Below are 12,700 nucleotides of genomic sequence, written 5' to 3'. Positions count from 1 at the left end.
AATCCTAGCATTTTTGGAGGCCAAGGTGGGCGGATCACAAGGTCAGGAGTTCAAGACCAGCCTGACCGACATGGTGAAACCCCCACCTCTACTAAAAATACAAAAATTAGCAGGTCATGCTGGTGCACACGCCTGTAATCCCAGCTACTCAGGAGGCCAAGGCAGGAGAATCGCTTGAACCCGGGAGGCAGAGGTTGCAGTGAGCCGACATAGCACCACTGCACTCCAGCCTGGGCGACAAAGCAAGACTCCATCTCAAAAAAAAAAAAAAAAAGTACTTATCTTGCTTTTTTTGTGAAGATTAAATGAGGTCATGTGTAAGGTGCTTCACACAGTATGCATTTAGAAAATGGCATTGATAGGCAGGGCGCGGTGGCTCATGCCTGTAATCCCAGCACTTTGGGAGGCCGAGGCAGGCGGATCACAGGGTCAGGAGATCGAGACCATCCTGGCTAACACGGTGAAACCCTGTCTCTACTAAAAATACAAAAATTAGCCAGGCGTTATGGCGGACGCCTGTAGACCCAGCTACTCGGGAGGCTGAGGCAGGAGAATGGCTTGAACCTGGGAGGCAGAGCTTGCAGTGAGCCAAGATCGCGCCACTGCACTCCAGCCTGGGTGACAGAGAGAGACTTCGTCTAAAAAAAAAAAGAAAAAATGGCGTTGTTGTTATTATTGTTATCTTGTAGGCATCTGTGTCAAAACTGCAGACACATCATGGAGCAAGAGGACAGAAAAGTCCATTGAATTTGGCTAAAGAGATGAATTTGTGACTCCTGAGAGTGAGTTTATTGGTATGCTGAGAGCAGAAGCCAATGTTTTGAGAGGTTAAGGAGTGAGAAGATGAGAAGAAAGTAGAAGCAGTAAGCCACATACTTTTGAAGTGTGGCATCGAAAGAAAAGAGAAAAATAGGGCACTATCTAGAGGAAACAGTGGGACCAAGTGGAAGATTTTTCAAGAGAACAAAAACCCCTTGTGTGTGTTTAAAGTTGAGAAGTAGGACCAGGACTTTGGGAAGACTGAGGGTACAATAATTAAAGGGGAAAAGAGGTCCAGATGGAGTTAGAAGTCCATGGGTTCAAGAAGACAGGTGAATGAATTAATCTTGGCAAAAGAAGGGAATATCTCAAAGAGGAAACAAAAAAGATCACTAGATAGATATTTTGGGGTTGAGAGAAGAGATTATGTAGTTCATGCTGGATGACCTTGCTTTCTGTGCATTTATTTGTGAAACAGTTTGCTACATTCCATACACTATGCCAGGCTCTAGAAATACAACAGTACACAAAATAACTTGTCCTTTCATGGATTTTTTTGTTTGTTTTGATTTCTTAGCTTATCTCTGTAATACTTATTAGCACCTGATAACATATTTATTTGTTTGCTTAATGGAGGTCTGTCCCCACTTGAATAGTCTGGGGTGACAGGGTAGTGGCCTGTTCCTGCTATAACTCCCATGCTTGTTACAGTAGTGGGCATATAGTACATGCTAATGAATGTTTACTAAATTAATTCAATGAAACACTGAAATACGTGCCACACATTTAGCCCACTTTAGCTCATTTAATCCTCATAAGAACCTGAAAGGTAGCCATTACTAATGCCATTTAGAGATGAGGAAACAGGCTCAGAAAGGATATATAAGTCCCTTCATGGAGTTTTTGATGTAGAATGTCTGTCTAGAAGTTTTGTTAATTATTGGGTACTTTAGGAGTTTTCTGCAGTTCTTATGGAGAGGAAAAGAGATGTACACAATAAGGGTTATGCTTTTATTCTATTTCTCATAGTTATTATAATTTTATTTTTTCAAATTTTTAATTTAAATTTTTGTGGGTATACAATATGTGTATATTGTTATAATTTAGATCATGGCTTTCTTCCAATGAAGTCAAGGTCATATATATAAATAGAGCTTCAAAAATATATTCGTCCTTTCAAAAAATAACTGAGTGCTGACTATACTAGTCACAGTTCTAGAGGCTAGGAGTACACAGTAAATGCAAAGTTCCTTGCCATATGGAGCTTATATTCTGGTGGATGTAATAGATAAACAGATAAAGAAATATACAATAAAATAAAGATGTAAGTGCTATGAATAAAAAAGGGCAAGGGTTTAGAGAGAGTGATAATGGAGGTAGGTTTTATATAGGGTTAAAAATAAAATGTTTAGTTATGACAAGGCTGTTAAGGAGGATCAAAAGCAGAGAGGAAGGAAAAGAAGAGAGAAGGTAAGAAGCATGCGGATTAGGTAGGCAATAATAAATTCCGCCAATAGTAAAAGTTCTCAATATATCAACTGATTCCCAGTACTATTTTAGTTGAATATCATGAACCCAGTTATATGTGCCAGCTCCTTAAACATTGTCACTAAGAAATATATACATAATTATTGCCATAAGAGCATGATTTCTATATCTCTAGGTTGTTTTCCGAGGAGGTGAAGGGGCTTTGCAGGTTTTACCTCCCCTAGTTGATGTCATTCCTGAAGCTAGGCTAAACTTGGTGATTTACTACCTTCGTCAAGGTAAGAAAAATTTGTCCTAGTCTTACTTACAATGAGGTATTTTAGAGTAGTTAAATATGTCTGATGGAACTATTTACTTCACTTTTTAAATCCATACTTCCAAAAATATATTTGCAACAAGTTCATAGAACAAGTTTATTGGTGGTTATTTGTTGTGCCTTTTTTTATCCTCTTTCCTCTTCTGTCGCTTCCTACCTTCTTCTCCCTCATTCTGTTTTTTCTTTTTTCCTTTCATTTTTCTGTACTTTATTCTCTATCCATTCTTTCTTTTTCATTGTTTTTCCTCCCCTTCCCTTATAGTTCTTTTTTCTTTTTCTAGTTTCCCCTGTTGCATAATGTACATTCACATTTTCTTGTGTCTTTTGAAAAAAGTATTAACTGTTTCTTATTTGCTTTGATTGTCTGCCTTTGTTTCTTTGTATCCCAGGCTGCTTATAAGAAATACTCTTATTCAAAGAGGATATGATATTTATTGCCCCTAAGTAAGATTACAATTGTTAGACAAACGCCTGAAGCAGCCTTTTCTAACAGCTGTGAGTACAGGGTAGCAGCCACCATGCATTTGTGATGGCATTTGGTCATGCGCCCTGCAGTTACAATGTGGGCCTTTTTAGGTGCATGGTAGAAACCAACCAGGACAACATATTCCTCATGGAGGAAAATTTATTTATTAAAATAAGAATATGAACTTACAAACCGTCCTATTTTATTTTATTTATTTATTATTATTCTTATTATTTTGAGACAGAGTCTTACTCTGTCGCCCAGGCTGGAGTGCAGTGGCATGATCTCCGCTCACTGCAACTTCTCCCTCCCCGGTTCAAGCAATTCTCCTGCCTCAGCCTCCCGAGTAGCTGGGATTACAGGCGTGTGCCACTGTGCCCGGCTAATTTTTGTACTTTTAGTAGAGATGGGGTTTTGCCATGTTGGTCAGGCTGGTCTTGAACTCCTGATCTCAGGTGATCCGCCTGCCTCGGCCTCCCAAAGTGCTGAGATTACAGGTCTGAGCCACCGTGCCCAGCCTCTATTTTATTTATTTATTTATTTTTAATTTAATTTAATTTATTTTTTTTGAGACGGAGTCTCGCTCTGTCGCCCAGGCTGGAGTGCAGTGGCCAGATCTCAGCTCACTGCAAGCTCCGTCTCCCGGGTTCACGCCATTCTCCTGCCTCAGCCTCCCGAGTAGCTGGGACTACAGGCGCCCACCACCTCGCCCGGCTAGTTTTTTGTATTTTTTTAGTAGAGACGGGGTTTCATCGGGTTAGCCAGGATAGTCTCGATCTCCTGACCTCGTGATTCGCCCGTCTCGGCCTCCCAAAGTGCTGGGATTACAGGCTTGAGCCACCGTACCCGGCCCACCTCTATTTTATATAAAAGCAAAAAGAAATATGTTTTGGACAAGAATGAAATAAACAGCATATATATTTTATAAATTATTTTTATTATGGAAAATTTCAAACATAGACAAAAATAAATAGTACAGTAAACACCCAAATACTCACCTTGGATTCAGCACTTTTCAGGATATTTCCAGTCTTCTTTTTTCATTCAGCACCTCTTTTCTGTTCCTGAAACATTTTAAAGCAAATCTCAGACTTCATGTCATTTAATTCCTATATACTTAATATATATATATCTCTTTTTTAAAAAAGATTGTTGCTTTTCTTATCAATGCCATTGGCATAGAATGCCTCATCCATGTTCTTAGCTTCAACAATTTTTAAGGTACTTCATGGCTTAATATGAGTTTTCTAAGGATATTTGATTTGGTTATTTTTAGCATAACTACTCAACACCGAATATGGAGAGTTAGAAGACGGATAAAACAGATCATGTTTCCCATGAATATTTAAGTACTGAAGGATCTTATCTTTTGGGAGGGACTGCTTCAGAAGGGTTTTCTGGATTACAGACTAGTATAATTACTTTGTTGTATTTCAGATGATGTACAAGAAGCTTATAACTTAATTAAGGATCTGGAACCTACTACTCCTCAGGTAACTGAGAATGTTTTACATTTTTACTAACCAAGTTCTGCTAAAAGTGGAACTTCAGAAATCTAGTTGGAAGTCATATTAGAGAAGATTAGGCAGACTCCTGCCTGTAGAATACCAGGAAAAGACCATATGTATTCATTTAGGAATGTTATATGCGACTTGTGATATGAGAATGAATGTTCTGGGCTTTTTCATGTTTTTAAACTCCCTTGTGTGTAGTCATTTTGTCAAAAAGGGTAAAGAAATTTGGAAAATTCCTTTAGTGTTTGGAAATATGAAAATTTAGAATTCTGATGAAACTAACAACTAGATACATGCAATTATTTCATAAATTGTCTATAACTTGTCTTTCTTCCCCATTGGATTGTTAACTCCTTATAGTCAGGGACTGTGTCTATATTGTATCTCTAACACTGTGTACATGAAGTACATAGTAAACATTCCATTTATTGAATGAAGGACTGACGAAAATATTTCCAGACCCCATGAAGTTTAAACAGGTATATTTCTCAAGTATATTAAAAGATTCAGCTTCTTTCATGCTGTTCTGTGTGTGAGCTCTCTTAAATGAAAGATTGATAATGCTGCTCGCTAGGGAGGGTATCTATTAAAGAATTGAACCAAGTCTGAAAAAAGGGATACAAGTGAGGCCTCAAGACTCCAAAAGAGAGAATACCTTATAAATGGACATCAGAGGACACTTTTATTTTTTTTTTAGGAAAAGGATTACTAGCAAAGAAAAGTAACTATAACATTGGAAAGGGGCCAGGAGTGGTGGCTTACGCCTGTAATCCCAGCACTTTGGAAGGCTGAGGCAGGTGGATCACCTGAGGCCCAGATTTCGAGACCAGCCTAGCCAACATGGCAAAACCCCGTCTCTACTACAAATACAAAAAAATTAGCCAGGCATGGTGGCTGAGGCCTGTAATCCCAGCTACTCGGGAGGCTGAGGTAGGAGAATTGCTAGAACCCTGGGGGTGGAGGTTGCAGTGAGCTGAGATCACACTACTGTACTCCAGCCTGGGCAACACAGCGAGACTCGGTCTCAAAAAAATTGGAAAGGGAAAATAATGTATATGATATGGTCACAGACAGTGGCAGTGGTTGAGAAGGTACTAAAAATTATTATATCAACATTTTACTTCTTCTTCCATAGAATTTAAATGAAATGAAACTTATCTCCTAGAGCTTCCCTTGAATTATTTTTGCTTAAGGTTGAGAATTTACAAATATGGTAAATTTTGTTATATAGATTCTTGGCTGCTGGAAACTAAATGAGTGACTCCTAATTCTTTCATTCAAGCCAGGGATAGAACAGAGAAAAGTAACTATAGGTAATCTTTGATAATTTATATAAAATATTGAGTTAATGCAAGGAGTTAATTTGAAAATAATCTCATAGCTCCACATTCATCTTAATCAGTGTTATTCCATATTTTTAGGAGTATATTCTCAAAGGAGTGGTCAATGCAGCCCTTGGCCAGGAAATGGGTTCAGTGAGTATGAAATCACTGATAGGTGGGAACTGCACAATGAGATCACTTGGACTCGGGAAGGGGAACATCACACACCGGGGCCTATCATGGGGAGGGGGGAGGGGGGAGGGATTGCATTGGGAGTTATACCTGATGTAAATGATGAGTTGATGGGTGCTGACCAGTTGATGGGTGCAGCACACCAACATGGCACAAGTATACATATGTAACAGACCTGCACATTATGCACATGTACCCTAGAACTTAAAGTATAATAATAATAATAAGAAGAAGAAATCACTGATAATCTGTAGGTTGCAAAGTTATAGGTGTGTGGAAGAGAACAAAATGACTATCAAAGTACAAGCAGCAATAGGCTCTCCTGTAGTTCCTTTTATTTCTCCATATCCCCCAATCCAGACTCCATTGTGAAAAGAATGTTGTGTTATTTAGAGACAAAAAAAACCACTTATAACCCTAAAGACTCCTGCTTTCTTAAAAGGGTCCAATTTTTAAATAGCAAGTTATTTAATAAACTTAAAAATCATTGTGCAACTTCATTCTTATTTGCAGGGACTTTTTTTTAACTTCCGTATATCTGTAATTTTGGCATCTGTAAAGTGAGGAAAATTATTTCTCTGGAGAAGTTAGTTTTATAAACACCAAAACACTGTCTAAAATTGCTCTTATCCATCTTAATGTAGCATTCTTTGTTCTTTTTGGAACAAACTGGGATATGAATAAATCTTTTTATCTCAAGTGCATTCTGCAGTGCTTTGTATAATAGATAGGCAGCAAATATTTATTAAATAAATGAGTGTAATAAATACTGCTTGTTATATCTATAGCTCCTGTTCCAAGGTCTGATATATGGTAAAAGAGCAATAGATATTTGTAGAATGATTGAGTTCATTTAATGAAGTTTTAGGATAGAATTTAAGGATTTGATTATTTTTCTTCTTTTCTTCCCGTCCCTGCACAGGTTTTAATTCAGTTTCGGGTCTAGTTGTTATGTTAATGAGAATTAGCATTGTTTGGGGCAATATTTAAAACAAGGGTATATGTTAAATCCTGACAAATGTGTTAGAACCATAAAGTATGATAAAAATATTTTTACCTTATTGCTCTATATCAGCTCAGTTTGTTTTTCAGAGGGATCATATGAAAATTGCCCAGCAGTTCTTCCAGTTGGTGGGAGGATCAGCTAGTGAATGTGGTATGTCTGAAATCTGGACTTACAATCTGCTTTATAATTGGAATGGGGCATATATTGACTGTGAAGTTTGATTCTCTCTCTAGGGATGTATCTATTAGGCTTCACATTATAAAGTGGGAGGTCAGAAATAAGAGAGAATATTGGAATTGGTTCTTCTCAACGTCTCAGCGAAAGTGGGATCAGAGAATAAATAAAGGAGAGTAAATGTGCTGTTTTGTTCCTGAGAGTTTTAAAACTTTGAATCAGTTTTAGATATAAAATGTTATTTTTTACTGAGTTTTCAAGAGCTCTTTTGAGCATTAACTTTTGTCACATTCTGGTAGGTCATTTGCCTTTAAACTTTGCCTATGATATTTTTTTCCATATAAAAATATTAAAACCAGCCAGGCATGCTGGCTCAGGCTTGTAATCCCAGCACTTTGGGAGGCTGAGGCTGGCAGATGGCTTGAGCCCAGGAGTTCAGGACCAGCCTGGGCAACATAGGAAGACCTCATCTCTACAAATCATAATAAAAAAATTAGCCAGGTGTGGTGGCACACACCTACGGCCCCAGCTACTTGAGAGGCTGAGGTGTCAGGATTGCCTGAGCCCAGGAAGTTGAGGCTGCAGTGAGCCATGATTACACCACTGCATTCCAGCCCAGGCAACAGAGTGAGACCCCCATCTCAAATATGTATACACCATATAACCAATACTACAGAAATTCAAAGAATCACCAGAGGCTCCTATGAGCAATATGCCAATAAATTGGAAAACCTGGAAGAAATGGATAAATTCCTAGACACATACAACCAACCAAGATTGAACCATAAAGAAATCCAAAACCTGAGCAAACCAGTAACAAGTAATGAGATCGAAGCCATAATAACAAGATTCCCAGTAAAGAAAAGCCCATGACCCGTTGGCTTCACTGTAGGATTCTACCAAACATTTAAAGAAAAATTAATACCAAGGGCCGGGCGCGGTGGCTCAAGCCTGTAATCCCAGCACTTTGGGAGGCCGAGATGGGCGGATCACGAGGTCAGGAGATCGAGACCATCCTGGCTAACACAGTGAAACCCCGTCTCTACTAAAAAATACAAAAAAAATAGCCGGGCGAGGTGGCGGGCGCCTGTAGTCCCAGCTACTCGGGAGACTGAGGCAGGAGAATGGCGTAAACCCAGGAGGCGGAGCTTGCAGTGAGCTGAGATCTGGCCACTGCACTCCAGCCCGGGCGGCAGAGCCAGACTCCGTCTCAAAAAAAAAAAAAAAAAAGAAAAATTAATACCAATCCTACTCAAACTATTCCAAAAAAGAAAGGAGGAGGGAATATTTCCAAACACATTAAGACCAGTATTTCCCTGATAACAAAACCAAAGACACATCAAAAAAAGAAAGAAAACTAAGGTCCAATATCTCAAATGAAGAGGGATGAAAAAATTGTCAACAAAATATTAGCAAACAGAATTCAACAACATATCATTCATCGTGACCAACTGAGATTTATTCCAGGAATGCAAGAATGGTTCAACATATGCAAATCAAGGGGTACATCATAGCAGCAGAATGAAGGGCAAAAACCATATGATCATTTCAATTGATGCTGAAAAAGCATTTGATTAAATTCAACATCCCTTTATGATAACCCCCCCCAAAAACAACTGAGTATAGATGGAACATACCTCAAAGCAATAAAATCCACATATGACAGACCCACTGCTAGTATCATATTGAATGGGGAAAGTGGAAAGCCTTTCTTCTAAGATCTGGAACAAGACAAGGATGCCCACTTTCACCACTGTTATTCAACATAGTACTGGAAGTCCTAGCTAGTTATCAGACAAGATAAAGAAATAAAGGACATCTGAATTGAAAAGGAAGAAGTTAAATTATCCTTGTTTGCAGATGATATGATCTTATATTTGGAAAAACCTAAAGACTCCACCAAAAAACTATTAGAACTCATAAGCAAATGCAGTAAAATTGCAGGATACAAAACCAACAAACAAAAATCAGTGACATTTCTACATGCCAACAGCAAACACTGTGAAAATCAAAAAAGTAATCCCATTTATAATAGCTACCAATAAAATTAAATACTTAGGAATTAACCAAAGTAGTGAAATATCTCTACAATAAAAACTATAAAACATTGATGCAAGAAGTTGAAGAGGCTGGGCGTGGTGGCTCACGCCTGTAATCCCAGCACTTTGGGAGGCCGAGGTGGGTGGATCATGAGGTCAGGAGATCGAGACCATCCTGGCTAACACAGTGAAACCCCCGTCACTACTAAAAATACAAAAAATTAGCCAGGCATGGTGGTGCGCGCCTGTAGTCCCAGCTACTCGGAGGCTGAGGCAGGAGAATGGCGTGAACCCAGGAGGCGGAGCTTGCAGTGAGCCGAGATCACGCCACTGCACTCCAGCCTGGGCAACAAAGCGAGACTCCATCTCAAAAAAAAAAAAAAAAAGAAGTTGAAGAGGACACACAAAAAAGGAAAGATACTCCATGTTCATAGATTAGAAGAATCAATATTGTTAAAATGTTCATACTACCCAAAGCAATCTACAAATTCGATGCAATCCCTATGAAAATACCAATGATATTCTTCATAAAAATAGAAAAAACAATCCTAAAATTTATACAGAACCACAAAAGAACAGAATAGCCAAAGCTGTCCTGAGCAGAAAGAACAAAACTGGAGGAATCACTGTACCTGACTTCTAATTATACCTCAGAGCTATAGTAACCAAAACAGCATGATACTAGCATAAACACAGACACATAGACCAATGGAGCACATTAAGAGAACCCAGAAATAATCCATACATTTACAATGAACTCATTTTTGACAAAGGTGCCAAGAACCTCTGGGGAAAGGACAGTCTCTTCAATAAATTGTGCTGGGAAAACTGGAGTTCTATATGCAGAAGAATGAAACTAGACTCCCATCTCTCACCCTATATAAAAATCAAATCAAAATGGATTAAAGACTGAAATCTAAGACCTCAAATAAGGAAAATTCTACAAGAAAACATTGGGGAAACTCTCCAGGACATTGGTGTGGGCGAAGACTTCTTTTTGTGTTGTTTTTGTTTTTGTTTTCTTTCAAACAAGATAGGCTTTATTTAGATCACTAAAACTAACATTTTACAGACAGGTAACCATAACATTACACAGCAAAGTATAGCTGTAAAATCTCAAACAAGAAAGGCAATGCTTTCTTTAGATCACCAAAAATAATGTTTCACAGAGAGGGAACTGTTAGAAGCAAATGTATAGCTGCAAATTTTCTTTTGCCATCAATATCGAGTTCCTCTAACATACTTTGAGGCTACTTTGTGGTTTCCAAGTACAAACTAAACCTTGTTGGACAGAGTTGCCCAGCTTCATCAAAAGAATGAAACCAATTTGCAAAAAAAAATTTATTTAATGCTAGCAAATAACAAAATAATGTGGTTCTCGCTAATGAACTGCAATGTCTATTGAAATAGCCTAACCTATGTATGCTTCCACAAACATTTCACTGTGAACCCAGTTGCTTTTTTCCTGCTATCACAGATGGCCTACACAGTAGCAAGTGTTGTGTCAGAGCACTATAGGCACCCAGGAAACAATTCCTAACAGAATAACTACAGTATGTGGGCAACTCAAACAACAGGGCCCACCTCTGTCAGAGCCCCCACGTGGGCATTGTGTTTGTGCTCTGGGTAAAGACCCACCACCTTGATAGTTGTTCATCTGGAACCCAGAGCACCAAGCTAGACAGAGGAGTTGTTCTTACAGAACCATCAACATTGTAATAAATAGCCCGGAGATTCTTGCTGTGTAATGCACCTCACAGGAAGTGACATAAGCTGACTCTAGGAAAAAGTAATCACAGTATTCTGCTAAAAAACCTCAAATAGAGATCAAAGTGCTTCAATAAAGCCTTCAGATTTTTCTCAGAAAAGGACATCTTTCCAAGAATTTCTGGAAGTTTTACAAACAATTGCAGCAAATGTTATGCCCCGTAAATGTAACAGGTGGAAGCGACTGGTCACCTGGTGGGTAATTATCAGGCATAAGCTTCTAGGATAGGACCTCGTTCATTTCATTAGTTTTTCTCCTTTCAAAGCCAGCGAACACTGCACTTCCTTCCTTGCTAGGAGTCAGAGGAATAGGTGAAGACGATCTGCTGTGCACAGGTGTCTTCTTTTCCAGGTGCAGAAACAGCTTGGGTATGCTGGCGGATGTGTGCTGCTGCTGGCCCTTGGGCGGAGGTGAGGTGCTGCTGTCAGAAAGTCTGTCACAGTTGGTGGTGTGGCTCATGGACCGCCTCAGAGACTGCAATGCTTCCAACTCAGCTTTGTGCCTTTTGGGGGTGTCTGGTTCACTAATGGTTGGCTGACTCTCTGTGGACTGTGGCATGGATGAATTCAACAAAGACAGGCTGGGAGAGAGTTCCTCCTGGATCGTATTAGGGTTTGTGGCAATTTCCTTAATTAGAAAAAAAAACATGGATGAAGTCACCTTTTTTTGTTTTTGTTTTTGTTTTTTTGTGTTTTTTGAGATGGAGTCTCGCTCTTGTCACCCAGGCTAGAGTGCGGTGGTGTGATCTTGGCTCACTGCAACCTCTGCCTCCTGGGTTCAAGCGATTCTCATGCCTCAGCTTCCTGAGTAGCTGGGGATTTCAGGCTCCTGCCACCATCCCCGGCTAATTTTTGTATTTTTGGTAGAGGCGGGGTTTCACCATGTTGGCCAGGCTGGTCTCCAACTCTTGGCCTCAGGTGATCCATTCACCTCGGCCTCCCAAAGTGTTGAGATTACAGGCGTTAGCCACCGCACCTGGCAAAGTCACCTTTTTATACTGAGCTTGTTCATAAGGATAGAGTAGGCCGGGCGCGGTGGCTCAAGCCTGTAATCCCAGCACTTTGGGAGGCCGAGGCGGGCGGATCACAAGGTCAGGAGATCGAGACCACAGTGAAACCCCGTCTCTACTAAAAATACAAAAAATTAGCCGGGCGCGGTGGCGGGCGCCTGTAGTCCCAGCTACTCAGGAGGCTGAGGCAGGAGAATGGCGGGAACCCGGGAGGCGGAGCTTGCAGTGAGCCGAGATCGCGCCACTGCACTCCAGCCTGGGCAACAGCGTGAGACTCCGTCTCAAAAAAAAAAAAACAAAAAAAAAGGATAGAGTAAAACCAACAGTAGAGTGTAATCAAAGGTTATTCTTAATCCATCCACCATGTCCTTACAAAGGTCAACATTCTTTTCTTCTGGGATATAATGCACGTTCCTACTGGCATGTGGCATAGCATGATGGTGACGAGGCCTCTCATTGGCTGAAAAGGCTGCATTGAGAGCAAAATGCTTCCAAGATCATTATGATGTTGGTCTGGCATGAAAGTTTCACTAACCATTTCCTTCTGTTAATGTAATAATAATCATCCTCTTGCTACTTCAGAACTTCAGGAATTTCTGTAGTTACTGTTGTTTCTTCCATTTCTCTTTTTGTTTGAAGCTCTGGTT

General features: G+C 39.7%; 1 protein-coding gene across 4 annotated transcripts in view; it reads left to right on the top strand.

Annotated features, from left to right (window-relative positions):
- Positions 1–12,700, top strand: part of IFT56 (intraflagellar transport 56) — a 65,803-nt gene that overhangs the window by 36,538 nt on the left and 16,565 nt on the right. For 2 of the 4 annotated variants that reach the window (XM_011723705.3, XM_011723706.3), the window contains exons 9-12: positions 2,423–2,525; positions 4,467–4,522; positions 5,965–6,018; positions 7,150–7,213. In XM_011723705.3, the coding sequence (XP_011722007.1) occupies positions 2,423–2,525; positions 4,467–4,522; positions 5,965–6,018; positions 7,150–7,213 (277 nt within the window). Of the gene's footprint in view, positions 1–2,422; positions 2,526–4,466; positions 4,523–5,964; positions 6,019–7,149; positions 7,214–11,395; positions 11,455–12,700 lie in introns of those variants that run through there. The other 2 variants (XM_024789545.2, XM_024789546.2) reach the window with 2 other exon arrangements.

This window comes from Macaca nemestrina, chromosome 4 (assembly GCF_043159975.1).
Source record: "Macaca nemestrina isolate mMacNem1 chromosome 4, mMacNem.hap1, whole genome shotgun sequence".
Taxonomy (NCBI): Eukaryota; Metazoa; Chordata; class Mammalia; order Primates; family Cercopithecidae; genus Macaca; species Macaca nemestrina.
This window is presented reverse-complemented; position numbering and strand designations above follow the sequence as displayed.